Genomic DNA, 17235 nt, shown 5'->3' with positions numbered 1-17235 from the left:
TCTACTGTATCTCCAGTGCCTAGGATAAAGAAGGTATTCATATGTATTTCTGGGATGAATGAAAGGTACCAGAGAATTTAAGAAAGTGCAAGAACAGTTCAAGGAGGCAAGGAGATTCACACACACCCACAGGTCCCAGCAGAGCTCAGACTCCCTTCTTCAAGGCTGGCATTCACCCAAGAGTGTATGCTGTGGAATAAAGAAAAAAAAAAATGATCCACAGTTCAGCTAAAGCCATTTAAACAGCACAGCAAAAGTAGCCCTCCTCTGATAATTGATATCCATTGTCAGTCCAGATATTGTATAAAATCATCTCCAGATGGTTTTTTATCACTTAAATAATGCAGTCATAATAAGTATTTAAATATAAATGAAACCTAAAGGAAAATATGTGAACATTCATGGTAAGAATATAGTTCCTTTTCATCATCAAAACCATCAGTGATTTTCAGCAAATGGGGACTTTGTCTAAGATGAAACTAAAAGGCCAATGCAAAAGCTCTTTTCTTTTTTTTTAAAAGACTTTATTTATTTGACAGAGAGAGATCACAAGTAGACAGAGAGGCAGGCAGAGAGAGAGAGGGGGAAGCAGGCTCCCTGCCGAGCAGAGAGCCCAATGTGGGGCTCGATCCCAGGACCCTGGGGATCATGACCTGAGCTGAAGGCAGAGGCTTTAACCCACTGAGCCACCCAGGTGCCCCAAAAGCTCTTTTCTTTAGAAAACAGAGACAGGGGATTGCTGGAGAGGGTGGTTATAGGGGTAAGAGATGAGCCCCCAAATTGATCTTCCCAGGGGTTTAGGGCCAAGTAAAGTAAATCAAGGGGAATGGAATTTCAAGAAAAGATGGTGAGTAAATTTAGTTCCTACTGTTACTGTAACACATTACCACATTGTTGGCGGCTTAAAATAACACAAATGTATTAGCTTACAGCCTTGGATGTTGGGAACACAAAACGGACCTCACTGGTCTGAATTGAAGGTGATGGTCAGGCTTCATTTCTCTAAGGGATCCCGGGCAGAATCTGCTTCCTTGCCTATTCCAGTTTCTGGATCATTGAGGGACCTTTATTCCGCCTATCATAGTGAAAGTGCCAGCACTTCACTGGGGCCCCAGCAGGTTCATGGTCAACCACAGTCGTGCTTAAACGCGTTGCTCTGTTTGCCCCGGGGATCACAGAAAGGAAGGGCTCAAGACTAGAGGACGGATGTAGGGGTAAAGGAATGAGAAGATTCAAGAACCCGCAAGCTCTGTCCTGGGGAAGTAGGTACATGATGGGGCCTTCTTCCAAAGAATGGCTGGGGAAACTAGACAGGCTTGTATGGCAGGTGGCTGAGATCCAAGCTGGTTCTAATCCCCGCCACATCTCCACACGGCCAAAGATCATGAGAGCTTGGATGTGACTGCGAGAGAAGACTTAATAGGACAGTTGAAGAGGAGCTAGGAGCCGCCGGACCCCTGGCCATGGGGGCAACAGACAGGAAAGAGCCTAGGACCCATTGCGGGTCCTGACAAGGAAAATAAGGCCCTCCTTGGGCAACTGTGGGGACTGCAAAATGGCAAAGCATGCTACCAGTTTAAAGGAGCAGGGAAACAGCAGCGTGGCAGAAAGAATGGGCGCAGAGCAGGGGTTGGTTTTCTCAGGGTCGAGGTGTAGGTCTGCCTTCCTTTAGAAAAGGAGCGGTGGTGAGGCCTCCGTGGGGGGTCCTCCCCGCCCTCCTCCCTTCCGTGGCCCCGCGAAGCAATGAAGGAAGAAAGTGAGAGGGCCATCCACCCCAGAACCTCCGGGACAGTCGAGCCTTAGGCCGCCTCTCTCCTCGCAGCCTGCTGTCCGGACAGCCCCTGGCCCACCCGCCTCCAATTAGGATGGTGGACGGAAGTGGGGACAGGGAGGCGGACAGACACTGAGCAGCCTGGGGGTTCTCACACACCGAGGGGCGGTTGATATCCATCCGCCGCTGTCGGCCGCACACCTTCCCTCCCCGCCGCCCCCGACCTCTGGATCCCAGCCCCCACCGCCAACCGTCCCCCGGTCCCATAGATTGCAGTGTCAGCAACGAGGGGGTGGTCGCCCGGGGAGGTCTGCAGAGGCGGGCTGCCGTGAGCCCGCCCCTTAGGCTCGGGCTCCTCCTGGCCCCGCCCCCTCTGGGTCGGAACTAGGGTGGGCCGGGGAGGGGGCGTCGATCTCGTTCGCGCCGTATCCCTCCGCCCCCCTTCCCGACACCCTCGCCGCGAGCGTTTCGTGCCGCATCCTGCGCAGCCCCTGCCCAGTTTGGTGCAGCAGCGCGGGGGGCGGGACGCCTCTTTGCGATTCTGGCCGCACGCAAGGCGGTGGGAATCCGAGTGAAGAGCTCCGAGAGGAGGGGGAGGCCGACGACTTGCACCTTGAGCCTGTGAGGGCAAGTGGGGGTGTTGTGGGGGGAGGCGGGGGACCCCCACTGTCGCCCGGCTTACAGGCTGCCCGGACCCCAGACCCTGACAGCCTGGCAAGGAGGAGGCGACCCTGTCGTAGCTGGTCCCTGAGAGAGGTGCGCAACGCCGCGGGACCCCTGGCGAGGAGAGGCGGCGACTGGCCTGGGTCGGGTCCGGGGCACGGGGGCTGGCCGGAGAGGCTCCCTCGGATCCTCTGGAGGTGAACTGCGCCCGCCACTCCGCGGCCAGCTTTCCAGGCGCCCTCGACCCGCCGTCGACGGTGTCTGTGCCGGCAGGGAGCTGTGGCGGCGGCGGGGGCGGGGGAAGGCTGCTGCGGAAGAAATGGCGGAGCGGGAGCTTGGGTGGGGGGCACCCAGGGAGGCCACCGGGGCCGGCGGGGGATGCGTCGGAGCTCTGTGCCCAGTTGGCGGGAGCGGGTGGCCGGTGGTGTCGGTGTTTCGGGCCCTGATTCTGGAAAAGGGCCTGTTGGGCCCCGCGCCCTGGGTGCTGTCCCTTCCCACAGGCGCCTTTTTGATGCCAAAGTCTTCTCTCTGGGTGTTAGCTCTGGCGATTTCATCCCGTAGGGTGCATCCATACCGGAAAGGCTTGAGAAAAAGGAAGAGCAGGACAATGGCCTGGATTTCTGGAGGTGTGTGGGGCTGGGGCGGGGGGCGGGGATGGGTATCAGCCATGAGTGGAGACCCAAAAGGGGTGGGGTGACTGCGACCACAACAGGTCAGGCAACCAGGAGTACCTTCTAAAATTCCCCCTTTGTATTAGCTTTCTAAGCACTTCCCTTTCCTTCCTCCCTCACCTCCGCCCAGAATTCCAGGCAGGAAAAGATGGGCTAGGAGGTGAGGGTGAGACGCAAGTCATAATTACAGGTGCCACTGCACAACCTGTTTTCTAGAATATGCGGGAACCCTTCCCCCAATTTATGCTGCGCAAGTCAGTGGGATGTGGTGCACCTAGTGGTGAATCCTTAGAATTGGAGAAAGGAGCGATGTGAAGAGTGTGACGTCAAGAGAAGATGTCTATGCCTGGAACTCTGAAATAGACCTTATGTAAAATGAGAATGTTCTACCAAGAGGACTCTAAATGTTTGAAAAACAAATAATATGTGGACTACCATCCTTGGTGTTTAAGCGTCCACCCAGTGCCCAGGTGCTACCATGGTCTCCTGACCCTCTTGCTTTTTCATCTGTTTGCCCATAGGCCTGCTTTAAAGCTGCTCACTTCTGCGAGGAAGGGAAGGAGGAGGAGACTGGCTCAAATCCCTGCAGGTTTGTATGAAGGACAAAAATTCTGGGGATAGATGCAGAGTAAGATCATAGCAGGTATCTTTGATCCATTTGGGTGTGTTTGATCCATCTGTCCTACTCTGCCAGAATTGCACATTGCCACAGCTTCCCTTGTCCATTTCCTGCAGGAGATATTAGGAACATTGGGGTAGGTTTGGATTGGATTGTGAATGCAAGGAGAAGACCTGGAAGCAGGGACCATGAGACAGGAAAAATTAAACAAATTAGGTCTTTAAAGAGACATTTTTATTTGGGGTTCAGTGTGTCTGTCTGTCAACCAAGCATCAGACTTCATTTTCTCCTGTATGTTTACTTCTTCATAGGACAGCCTGTTCTCTGCTATAGGGCTTAATACCACTGAAACAAAGCAAGGAGGGAGAAATTTCACCGTGCAGGTTGGTATGAGAGTGGGTACAAATTTTGGTGGGGAAGTGGTGATCAACACTGGTCCAGGAGCGATTAGGGTCTAGTCTAGGGGTTCTTCAGACTTTCCCACTTTCTTTTTTTTTCTTTTTTTTAAAGATTTTATTTATTTATTTGACAGAAATCACAAGTAGGCAGAGAGGCAGGCAGAGAGAGAGGAGGAAGCAGGCTCCCTGCTGAGCAGAAAGCCCGATGTGGGGCTCGAACCCAGGACCTGGGATCATGACCTGAGCTGAAGGCAGCGGCTTAACCCACTGAGCCACCCAGGCGCCCCGGACTTTCCCACTTTCTCACTAACCTCACACCTGTTTTGTAGCAGGCAAAGTAACATGGCAACTCTGGGGAGTAATGTGTGAGGTAAAATGAGGGTGACAGACTTTCTGATAGTTCAGTTGTCCCACTAAGCATTCAAGGTTCAGGTTCTGTGAATCTGCATGGGGTGATGCAGTTGGAAGAGATTTAAAGCACCGTATCATTCTCTTTCCGTAGATCCACTTCCAGTGGCAGCTCTGGTGGAGTTGGAATTGCTGCTGATCACCACCCTCAACAGGTCTGCACCCACCATCTCCCAGCTTGGTTGTACCTCTTCTGCACTTTGTGACACTGACTGAGGCTAGGCCTCGGAAGGAGGTTGATTACTGGACTGGTGGTTGACTCTAACATTTGTTTCCAACTATACCACTTGAATCACTGAAAGATCACAGTGTGAAGATAGATTTTAGGTAGAGGCTGAGACCGGGTTGGTGTTACTCGACTGGGCTTCCTCTGTAACTCATACCATGACTGGGGCTGAGATTGAACCTGCTGCCCAAGCAAAGCCTGAAAAGAAGGCTGGAGAAGAGGTTGGGGGTGGGGCTGAAAGAGAGAATGAAGTCCCGTTGGTGGTCAGACCCAAGGTTAGGACCCAGGCACAGGTAATGCCTGGGGCAAGGCCCAAAACCGAGGCAAAGTCTATGCCTGGGACAAGGCCCAAAACTGAATCCCAGGCTGTGGCTGGGGCAAGGCCCAAAACTGAGTCCCAGGCAGTGGCTGGGGCAAGGCCCAAAACAGAGTCCCAGGCAAATGCTGGGGCAAGGCCCAAAACCGAGTCCCAGGCAAATGCTGGGGCAAGGCCCAAAGCTGAAGCGAGGGCAATAGGGGGAGCACGTCCTAAGACTGAGGCCAAGGCAATCCCTGGGGCAAGGCCCAAGGATGAAACCCAAGCTCGGGCCCAGACTGAGTTTGGGGCTGAGGCAATGTCGCAAACAGAAGGTTTGACCCAGACCAATGCTGTAACTTGGCCACTGGTCAGTACTGAATCGGGGTCAGTTGCTAAACCTATGGCCTTGCCTGTGGATAGGGAGCTGGTCAGTGTGGACACTGAGACATTTCCTGGCCCCCAGGTTCAGACAGGAATCCAGCCCTGGTTTGGATCAGGGGAGGAAGCTAATATGGGGTCTTGGTGCTATCCCAGACCCCGGGCCAGAGAGGAGGCCTCTAATGAGTCTGGATTCTGGTCAGCAGATGAGACCTCTACAATGTCTTCTTTCTGGGCTGGAGAAGAGGCCAGTATCAGATCATGGCCCAGGGAAGAGGCCAATACCAGGTCCAGACACAGGGCTAAACATCAGCCTAACCCCAGGTCCAGGCCCAGATCCAAGCAAGATCCCTATATTGATTCTTGGTCTGGGTCTGAAGAGGAGTCTGGCAATCCATTTTGCTTGTGGGCTGGAGAAAACACCAATAACTTGTTCAGGCCCAGAGTTAAGGATGAGGCAAATATGAGGTCCAAGCTCCGGACAAAGAGAGAGGACTTTTTTGAGTCTGAGTCTGAAGATGAGTACTATAAAGAGTCCTGGTTTTTGCCTGGAGAAGAGGCCAATAATAGATTCAGGACCAGAGACAAGGAAGAGCCTAATACTATCTTGAAGCCCAGGGCCCAGAAGGATGTTAATAACAGTGGTAGGGTCAAACAAGAACCCAGGTTTGAAGAGGAAGTCATTATTGGGTCCTGGTTCTGGTCAGAGAATGAGGCGGGTATGGAGGCTGGGGCTTCTGCCATCTGTGAGTCCACACCAGGGGCCGAGGAGGGGGCCATTGGTGGATCCTTGTTCTGGACTGAGGAAAAGTCTAGTTTGGGGGCTGTGGCCAGAGAAGAGCCCAGACCTGAGTCTGAAGAAGAGGCCATATTTGGGTCCTGGTTCTGGGATCGAGATGAGGCCTGCTTTGACCTAAATCCCAGTCCTGTGTACAAGGCCAATTCCAGATTCAGAGATTCAGCTGAGGAGGAACTTAAGGCATCATCCAGGCCCCAAACCTGGGAAGAGGTCACTGTTGAATTCAAACCTGGCTTTTGTCATGGGGTTGGCTTCCCATCCCCAAGATCCTTTAGAATTCCTGAAGAAGCAGCATCTGTATTCTCTGAAATGTTTGAGGGAAAGCCCAAGAATGCAGAATTTACCCCAGAAGGAGAAGACCAGGAATCTTTGCTTCAGTCTGAACAGGTTGAACCTGAATTCCCATTTCAGTATGATCCATCCTACAGGTCAGTCAGGGAAATTCGGGAGCATCTTAAGGCAAGGGAGAGTGCAGAGGCTGAGAGTTGGTCCTGCAGCTGCATACAGTGTGAGCTTAAAATTGGTACTGAAGAGTTTGAAGAACTCCTCCTATTAATGGACAAAATCCGAGATCCTTTTATTCATGAAATATCTAAAATCGCAATGGGTATGAGAAGTGCTTCTCAATTTACCCGAGATTTCATTCGGGATTCAGGTGTTGTCTCACTTATTGAAACCCTGCTCAATTATCCTTCCTCTCGAGTTAGGACAAGTTTTTTGGAAAATATGATTCACATGGCTCCACCTTATCCAAATCTCAACATGATTGAGACATTCATATGTCAAGTGTGTGAGGAAACCCTTGCTCATAGTGTGGGTTCCCCTGAGCAGCTGCTTGGATTAAGGATGCTTAGACATCTCACAATGACTACTGACTACCACACACTGGTTGCCAATTATATGTCTGGATTTCTTTCCTTATTAACCACAGGCAATGCAAGAACAAAGTTCCACGTTCTGAAAATGCTATTGAATTTGTCTGAAAATGCTATTGTGGCAAAAAAACTATTCAGTGCCAAAGCTCTGTCAATATTTGTGGGTCTCTTTAACATAGAAGAGACAAATGATAATATTCAAATTGTTATTAAGATGTTTCAGAATATCAGTAATATTATAAAAAATGGAACTATGTCCTTAATTGATGATGATTTCAATCTTGAGCCGCTTATTTCTGCATTCCATGAATTTGAGAAGCTCGCTAAGGAACTACAAGTCCAAATAGACAATCAAAATGATCCTAAGATGGGACAACAAAGTTAGTATGAATAACCACCTGCCTTTGATCAGCCTTATGTTCCCAAAGAGCCCTGAGTAGTGCTTTGGTTTTCAGAGTCTGGTTTTATGTTGTAACTTATATTTTAATGCTGATGTTAACTTTGTCCAATTCTTGATTTGAGCTGGATCATTTTGTGGATGCCAAATGAATATTAGAGCTGAAAACATATTTGTTGATATTTGGCTTGCTGTCCAGATTGCAATATTTTCAGTATTGAGCTTCTGATGAACTAAGTCACCTGTGTACGCTACCCTGCTATTTGTTGTTTAAATATGTGGTTCTCTATTCAAGTCTGTGTTTTCAATAAAGGTCTATGTGGAAATTGACAGAAGTGACCCTTCAATTTGAAACCGGGTACAGATACATTGTGCACATTTACAAATAGAGATATTAGTATGACAAACACCTTTTTTGAAAAATCCCATATCTGGAGTTTAAGGAGAGATTTCTGCAGGCTGTGGTATTTAAGAAATGTTTCAACAAAGAAGGACCAACTTAAACTGGTCACTAAAGTGTAGGCTAAGACAGACCATTAAGTCATTCTTCAAAGTGAGCTATGGTGATGTGAAGAAAATTGATTAGAAAAGTGCTGCTGTCTCAGCAGCATGGTTTTACCCTTTCTGTCTGAATGAGATAAAATTTAGTGAAGGATGCAGCTGGAATGAGGCAAGCTTGAAAAGCTAAGTCAGCGAGATCTGCACATTTTTCAACTAATACTGTTGTTGCTCCAGTGCCACCTAAAGAGTGAAAGAGTAGAACAGCACACAAATTAAAAGCAGTCAGGAATAAGATTTCCTTCGTGATGATCCTCGTCCAAAGAAAGTAGTAAGGAAATACCATGCAGCATTTGAAAATAATCTATTGGGAGGCACCTGGTGGCTCAGTGGGTTAAAGCCTCTGCCTTCAGCTCAGGTCATGGTCTCAGGGTCCTGGGATCAAGCCCCGCATCAGGCTCTCTGCTTGACGGGGAGCCTGCTTCCTGCCTGCCTCTCTGGCTACTTGTAATCTGTCTAGCAAATAAATAAAATCTTAAAAAATAAAAGTTATTAGCATGTAATGACACTGATGATTTTATGTCTAGTGAAAGAGAAGAGTGATTATGGAAAATTAGATTCCATTTTAAAATCTTGTGTGGAAATAGACCAATTTTTATGTAATTTCAATATGCCTAAGAAGTTTCATACTCACTATCATCTAGAGTAAAGCACAGCATATTAAAAAATTTTTCAGAGAAGCGTTTGGGATATACAAAAATTACTAAGGGTTTTAAAAAATATATGTTTATATCTAGTACCTCAAGTTATAGGTGAACATATTGGAAAGGATACAATTCCATAAAAGATTGAGCTATTAAATGTTAAATGTTTAGAGATAAAAACATTTAGAAAAGTTGGAAAGGAGTGTTTCCCTTTAGAGTGACAATAACATTCCAGAAATAGTGATGATTGCACAGCATTAAGAATATGCTTAATGCCACTGATTTGTACATTTTCAATTGTTAAAATTATTTTAGGTTATGTGTATTTTCCACTATAGTAAGTAAATAGATTACACCATACCTTCAGACAGAAGAGCTGCAGAAGTAAGGAATAGAATTGGTTTGGAGGGAGAATCCAGACTTAACGGGAACATATTTTAATATTTTTAGACATGGTGAAAATGGTATTTCTGTTTTGTCTGAGGATGCTCATTTTTAAAAGTAAAATTATAATTTGTAATTTAGAAATTACGTGAAAGATTTTTTCAACATGAGGAACTAAGAATATGAAGAATGGTTGAAGGAGATGTGCATACGTACACAATGTAATAATATAAACAACATATATATATTAAATTTCACACAGAAAATTAATAAATGTTAGGATGTAATTTCTGGGTTAAAGACAAAACTAGCCGATATTTTAAGGACAACCCATTGTAACCATTGATGTTATCTGTCCACTGAACATAAATCATTTCCGTATCTGTTAGACAAAATATCTACAAGTTAAAATCATCTTCTCAGTGTTGAAGACTTCCTCAATAGAAAGTGAAGCCCACCACTACACTGGAATAATATCCAGTAACCCATGCTGTCCTTAGCCAAGATTTGTATAATTTCTTCTGACTCTGCAACATGTTTTTTTTTTCCACCTGACTCTGGTATTCAAGGTTTATGGAAGCAGGGCAAAGTGGCAGTTTTGCTTGCCTTCAGAAACCACAAGCATTAACAGGGATGGTCCTGGTAGTGGACATTGGAGTTTAAATGCTTGTTTTGCTTATCAGTATTTTTCAAGGTCGATTGTTGTCTGTGTGTGTGTTAATATGTTGCCCAAGTATCATACAGAATAATAAAAATCAGTTCGTCTCCAAACTCCTCATTGAATATTCCTCACCAGCCCTGTGCTCCTAACAGAGCAGGGCCCAGGTCTAGCGCTAGGGCTGGAAGCTCTGGCTCCAAATCCAGCCTTCCTTCAGCTCTCTATCTTCACCAGGGACCAAAGCTTCAGATTCTTCTAGCAAGCATCTCCACTTCAGGGGCAGAAGATTCTGCCTTCCATGCTGCAGGGCTGCAGCAGGCAAGCTGACTGCATGGTCACGTGAGGCTGGTGGTGGCTCACGTGACCAGGCTCTCTTCTGGGCAAACACAGAGGTGTGCAGCACGGAAAAGGGGCAGGAAGGACATACACTTGACGAATGAGACACTGCTGTGGGAGGAGTGGTAATGCGTTGTGGTGGGTGGGTGTGTGTCTCTGCATGCTGAGCTAACCTGGAAAGGAATGTCTTGGGCCATCAGAATTAACAGCATTTGTTGGTAGAGGGCAGAGCCCCTCGGCCTATTGCCAGCGTCTTAGCCGGGGTCAGTCTTTTTCCTGAGATCTCAAGAGGCAGGCAGTGATCCTGAGGGAGGCAGACGTGGAGAGAAGCAGCGGTTGCTGTTGGAGGAAGTGGGTGCCAGACTGGGAAATGGCATCTGTGGGAGTTGGTGTCTGAGACTAGGTGTGGGTGCAGGGAGTGCCCCCAACCCTCCTCTCTGCTCTGTCCTTCCTTTTGAACATCCCTGCCCCACTCCCAGCCTTCCTGCCCAGCTCTGTGTGACACTGTTTCTATTTGTGGGTGTGGGAGGTGGACACGGAGGAAATAGGCTTCAGGGGAGCCTAGAGAGAGAAAATAGTGAAGTGACAATTCCTGAACTCCTGAGGCACTGGATCTGGAAAGCGGTTGTGAGTAGTGCAGGTGCCTAGGGCAGGCTGCCCCAAAATGTTTCATTTTGGTATGTGGATTATTTGGAGCTGAAAATAGTTAAGGCCCAAAAGACTCCGGAGGAAACTTTGACCTCCCTAATTGCCTAAAAATAATTTAGGGTGTGAACCCACTCCAGGAAGAGAGCTACTACCATAGATAACTATAGTATGATATGAACTAGGGGTGGTTTACAGGGAGGAATTTAGCAAAAGTATCTGTTAAAGTTCCTTTCTATGTCCCATGTTTCCTAATGGTCCCACTAACATTTGTTTACGAAACATTAATTCTTTCCTTTTGAATTGCTTTCCTTCCCTTTGAAGTCCCAAATCGCTAACCTTTCTCTTAGTTAGGTATGACAGATTGACTCATTTTGGCTGACCGTCTTGGGAATCTCATGTCTGTGTGGGTTCCCTATATATATGAAGTTATATTTTAATTTCTCCTGTTAATCAGTCTTGTCAATTTAATTCCTACTCCAGCTGGAAGAATCTTAAAACGTAGAGGAAAAATTTTTCTCAACAATAGGAATTATGTGGTCAATTTCCTTCTGTCACCTAGTTGACACTCACTCTCTACTGTCTATATGTCTTCTAGATATTGGGGATGGCTAAGACCAGATCAAAATTGGGAGATGGTGGGGGAAAAGGAGACAGGTTACATCTGCTGTATGTTCCGAAATTCCAGCTTCCAAAAGATCAAAGAGTAGAATGAACCCCAGTCTGAGAAGCTCTAGGGAAGAGGGGGGAACAGACTCAGGAGAAGGAAACCTAGAAGCTTCAGGCCCTTTACATGGAATTTCTCATTGGGATACCACCAAGTTCTTCAGCTCCCAAGAGGATCCTTGGATCTTAGCCCTAGGCAGCAGCTCCTTCCCCTGTAGGAGCACAACAGTTGATACTGGATCTGAGGTTCCCTCCCCCACCACCCACCCCTGTCCTGGGCCTCAGAGGAAGTTCTTTCTGGGAACCACTAACAGAAACCATTTTATGGATGGTCTCACATGTTTCTCTATGTAGACACTTTGTTCTTTTCCTTGTGATTTGTTCTCTGCTCATTTCTTAGGGCTTGTTCCTTTGTTCTCATCCTGGGGCTTGTTCTTTGGTCTCATCCTGGTTTTCAGCCCTTGATAAATCCTTGACATCTTTCTAACTGAATGCCCCCACCATGCATCACTGGATACCAATGCAGTTCAGGAAGGTATTGCCAGGAAAAATGAATTTTCCCAAGCCCTCTCATATCCTTATTTTTATACTCAGTATAGAGTTGAAATCATACCATAATAATACTTGAGGCCCTCCTGTTTACATTTAAAAGCTAGGACTGAGCAGTGAGCACATGGGGTAAAATTACAGAGATTGAGGCCTAGGATTACCTCCTCTTCTCTTATTTCTTGCCTGCTTTGTTACTATCCTCTTAGCCCCCACTTTCCAGAATTCTGGTAATATAAGTATTGGGTCCAACGTTCAGATTATAGTCTTTCTCCTCTCTCTCTCTCTCTCTCTCTCTATATATATATATATATATATATGCATGCACACACACATATTTGAATATATTTTATATTTATGAATTTATTTATAAATATACTATATTAATTAAATATAAATATAAATATTTTATTTATAAATTTATAAATATGTAAATTCACCATACCCATTTATATATATAAGTATATATTTATATATGCAAAAATGTACATGTAGATATATGTAAATATATTTCTATATAAATATATTTATATATTTACACCTATTATATATAATATAATATAATATAAAATATATTTATATACAAATAAAGATTTTATTTATTTATTTGAGAGAGAGCAAGTGAGAGCACGAGCAGAGAGGAGAGGCAGAGTGGAGAGACAGAAGCAGACTCCCCCTGCCCCAAGCAGGGAGCTCAATGTGGGGTTTGATCCCAGGACCCTGGGATCATGACCTGAGCTGAAGGCAGACGCTTAACTGACCCTTTTGATAGACCCCTATATAGGTTCAAGATGTGGGCTGGTCACCAGTAGGACCAACCGTGTGACTAGAGTTGGAACTTTAAGTGAGCTGGAATTGTCGGTGGGGCGGGGGCTGGATTTTGGGTTCAATCATGTGGCCAATGATTTAATGGATAATGTCTATAAGCAAAACCCCAGTGAAAACTCAGGACTCCATGGGGGTTTCTGATTGGTAAAAACATTGATATCCAGGGATGTTGATGTGGCATGAATCCATGGGAAGAGGGTTTGTGTCTATAAGACCATTCCAGACCTTATTCTGTTGTGTATCCTTTATAATAAAACTAGAATTCTAAATATAGAACTTTTAGTGAGTTCTGTGAGTTGTTCTGTAAATTATCAAACCCAAGGAGGTCATGGGAAACCCTGAATTTATAACTGGTCACTCAGAAGTATGAGCGACCTCCATGACTTGTAACTGGCATCTGATCTGAAATGGGGCAGTATTTGGGGGGATTGGGGATTGCACCCTTGGAATCTGATGCTAAGCCCAGGTAGTTGGTGCCAAAAAACTGATGTCAGAACAATGATGTCACGTGTCCCTATTTTTAGCAGCCATCCCTAGATTAGTATAGGTCTCTAATCCAGTGTATCATACATAAACAAGTTAAAATGAGGGAGACAGAGGCCACCAGTATATTATGGGTGAAAAAAGTAGCATGTGTTTTTGTGGCAAGCACCTGCAATTTAAATCATTTTTTTTAATTCTTTTTTTTAAGATTTTATTTGTTTGACAGACAGAGATCACAAGTAGGCAAAGAAGCAGGCAGGGAGAGAGGAGGAAGCAGGCTTGCCACTGAGCAGAGAGCCCAACGCAGGGCTCGATCCCAGGATCCTGGGATCATGACCTGAGCCGAAGGCAGAGGTTTTAACCCACTGAGCCACTTAGGTGCCCCTTAAATCATTTTTAAATTTCTCCTTAATTTCTATATATATATATTTTTCTCATTAGAGCTCCCTCTACCTAGAATTCCTGTTGGGAATACTGCATTTATATTTGAGGTACTTCACATTGTGGCCTGGCTAGATACCTCTAAGTCTCACGCACAACCTGAAGCAGATAAGTAGCCAATTAACACCTGTGGATTTTTTCAATCTCAGCCAAAGGGCAGGGTAAGTGTGGTAGGGGTGTGTGTGTGTGTGTGTCTCCCCAAGTATGAGGGTGATTATCTCTGTTCTGAACACTCCTTGGGTATGACTTGTAGGGGCCAGGATCATCCCTCAGTTTCTTCCTAGGGTGTGGTTGAAATAGAAGCCTCATCACTCATATGGCCCTTTTGTTTCTGTACCTTTTCTAGATAAATATTATGGGCTATTTAAAGTTATAAATATCAGGGCCCATTCAGATGTTACTGGACTTAAAATGTTGTTGCCTGGGGATAAAATTAGAGTAGACTTGTCATCAGTCCAGTCATGAATGAAAGAAAGGTAATTTTTAACAATATGGCTGGACTATTACCACTCACTGGCCCTCTACTCTGCCTTGTTTTAAAAGAGCAACCTTCAATGGAAGCTATAAAATATTCAAGGCCCTGCCCCCTTCCATACAATTCTACCTTTCTATCTCCATCTCCCAATACATTCTCCCAAATCAGAGCCAGGACTAGAATGAGATAAGGACACATTTTAAAGAGGCACTCACTGTCAGATGCCTCACCCTAGTCCAGGCCCTTCTCCATTTTGCCCACACTTAAGCCATATTAGGCTATCTGCTTTTGCCCAACCCAAATACACTTTGCACTTTACTACTTCTGTGCCTTTCCCCACACTGTTCCGTTAATCTTCAGTGCTCTTGCAGTCCTTTCTGTGCTTATGGGAAACATAATCATCCTTTTAGGCTCAGTCTCAAATGCTAGGATTTGAAGTCTTTCTGATACCTTCACCCTTACTCTTTGTACATTGGTAAGAAGTAATTCCTCCATCCTTTGTACTTATACAGTATTTTGTTTGGCCCTATTTTAGCATTTGTTTCTTTATACCATGTCCTGGAGTCTTTTTTATGAGTAAGATAGAACTAGTATAGAAGGACGGGTAGATAGAAGAAGAAATTTGGACACTTGAAGTATGAATCAAACCTCTGACCACAATGCTTGAACATTTTACTACAATAGTAATTATTGTTCGTATTAAGATTTATTGGGTGCTTTACATGAGCCAGATACTCTTCTAAGGGTTCTAAATGTATTAACTTTTTAATCTTTAAAACACTTAGGGAGTAGGTGCTGTTGTTGCCTCTATTCTACAAATGAGGAAGCTGAGGCACAGACTGGTTAAGGAACTTGCCCGAGGTCACTGAACTGATTAGCAGAGGCGCTGAGATTCAAACCTTAGTAGTTGGAATCTAGAGCTGGTATGTGTTACCATTATGCTACATCTATATCCCTCTAGTGCTAATATTCACTAAAAGCTGCCAACATCATCATCACTATCTTAATCATCAGATTTTGTTTCTTATAGTCTGTAACAAAATACTTTATTCATTATAAAGAAACTTAAACCTGAGTGTTATTAGACCTCTTGTCCTTAGCTCCTTCTTTTCTGTGTATCAGCCTACTCCAGTTTTTCCTTCCTTTTCCATTTAATGGTCCATCATGGTCCATAATTTTTACTACTCTCCTACCTCATCCTCTAGTGCCTGGCCTCGCTGCCCTGGCAAAATTTCAGCTCTTGATAAATCCCAAATATTCACCTCTTCTTACACCTGTGTTGCTTAGTGCAGTGCACCTGGGGAAAGTTAACCAATTTTTTCTGACTATTGAGACTATCACTTTATCTTTCTTGACCTCAGTACAGTCCCTTGAATTGAAAGCAGATAATCTCTAATATCTACAGTATGGATATTTCATGGGTGCATTTTCACACAGTGATTTTCTGAACTGAAACTGAGCTCAAGCACTTAATGTGCTTCTGAGCCCCTTAGATAAGTAAAGGCTTGGGTTTTCTGCCTAAGGCTTTCCTTTCAGTATTGAACAGAAGCCAGTCACAGTTGTCAGACCTCTAGCAATCATTAGGCAAGGTGTTCAGAATTTACAGTTTTCCTTTCACGTGCAAACATGAGTTTCTGATGCTGGTTTTAAGAGGTAGGTGCTCACTGACAAACAAAAGTCAGGAACTATTGCTCACTGAAGAGTTGTTTTGTGCCTGAGCATACATGCCATTTAGGATTGTTCTATTATCATAGAACAAGGATCTCAACAAAAACAAACCTAATAAGGAAATTAATATCTACAGATTGGAAGTCCTGAGGCAGAGCAACCATGACGGTTGTTTGATTCAGCTAAGGACTCCACTTTTTTCCATCTCTTTCATTCACATTATCAACTTCTGTCCCAAAGGTAGAGGCTTGAGAGCTCAACAGTTCCAGATGTCAAGCAACTTCCTGAGGAAGAAAAGGTGACAAGCTTTCCTGATGGCCTTTTCTTATGAGTGAGGGCACTTTCTTCAGAAGTCCTGCAGTCTCCTCCTAATGCCTCATTGAGTAATGCCACCCCTCTTCCTGGACCAGAAGGTAACAAGGGGATAGATTACCCCTAGAGTAAGCCAACTCACCCCTGGAACTGGGATCAGCCTCCCTGTGCTACATGACTACAAGGAGGAGGGAGGTGTACTTATGAAAAAATGACATTGTTTTAGAAAGGGGCTATGGTAAGCAATGCAGTATACAAAGTACTGAGGTTACAGTGACAAAGAGCGCAGTGGCAGTATCTTATCAATTATGACCACTAAAAGCAACCATGGAGTTCTCATCTATTCTTTCCTACTTTTCCTAGCCCACCTCATAATATGACTGGATCATAATTTTAAAAGGAACTAGAAAGACCTGATACATACATATATTTCAGAATATCAGATACTTCCTAATTTAGTGTGTACCAGAATCCTGTGAAGTAGTTATAAACAACCTCATAAAAACATTAAGTACCTTTTCCAAAGTGACACAAATAGTAAATGGTAGTCTCTATTCAAGTTTTGGACTGCCTCGCTCCAAAATCTGGCCAAGTCCCAAAGCACTTTAAAAAGTGCTTCCAAGACTCAGGAACTGGCCATTCTGGTCTAAGCAAGCACTTAGTAGTATAGAGCACTGCCTCTTGGTGGTAGTGGTGGTGACAGAGGCGACTTTTTTTTCCCTCCCAGGGTTAAGTCACAGTTACTCAGACCTCACCACCAAGAACTTTGGTTCTGGAAGTCTAAACTCTAATCTGCACTCCAGGTTATGAACTTAGGGGCTGAGATGTCAGGTTCAGGGAGCCATATAAATATTCTATACCCGGGAGGCAAAAGAGCCAATACTTATGGAACAGCTCAGTTTTCAAAGGCAACTTTATTCCCAGATCGAATACATAGTTAAAAGGAAGAGGATAAAAGCTATGTTCACTCATCTTTAGCTATCCCATTGAAATCCATACGCCAGACTTCCAGGTTGATTTAGGACATGAAAAGAGCTTGAAAGTCATTGCTCCTGTACTTCTTCTTTTTTTTTTCTTTTTTTTAAGAT

At 45.0% G+C, this 17235-nt stretch overlaps 1 protein-coding gene across 17 annotated transcripts in view; it reads left to right on the top strand.

Moving 5' to 3' along the window:
* The window catches only part of GPRASP2 (G protein-coupled receptor associated sorting protein 2), a 136995-nt gene extending 129162 nt beyond the window's left edge, over window positions 1–7833 (top strand). For 8 of the 17 annotated variants that reach the window (XM_047715373.1, XM_047715369.1, XM_047715361.1 and 5 more), the window contains 3 exons: window positions 3627–3694; window positions 4036–4107; window positions 4625–7833. In XM_047715373.1, the coding sequence (XP_047571329.1) occupies window positions 4915–7491 (2577 nt within the window). In that variant the 5' untranslated portion in view covers window positions 3627–3694; window positions 4036–4107; window positions 4625–4914 and the 3' untranslated portion in view covers window positions 7492–7833. Of the gene's footprint in view, window positions 1–1845; window positions 2528–2934; window positions 3061–3626; window positions 3695–4035; window positions 4108–4624 lie in introns of those variants that run through there. The other 9 variants (XM_047715367.1, XM_047715355.1, XM_047715368.1 and 6 more) reach the window with 8 other exon arrangements.
* Window positions 7834–17235: the final 9402 nt, after the last annotated feature.

Source organism: Lutra lutra, chromosome X, assembly GCF_902655055.1.
Source record: "Lutra lutra chromosome X, mLutLut1.2, whole genome shotgun sequence".
Classification (NCBI taxonomy): Eukaryota; Metazoa; Chordata; class Mammalia; order Carnivora; family Mustelidae; genus Lutra; species Lutra lutra.
The sequence above is the reverse complement of the archived record's forward strand: the minus strand, read 5'-3'. Positions and strand labels throughout refer to the sequence as shown.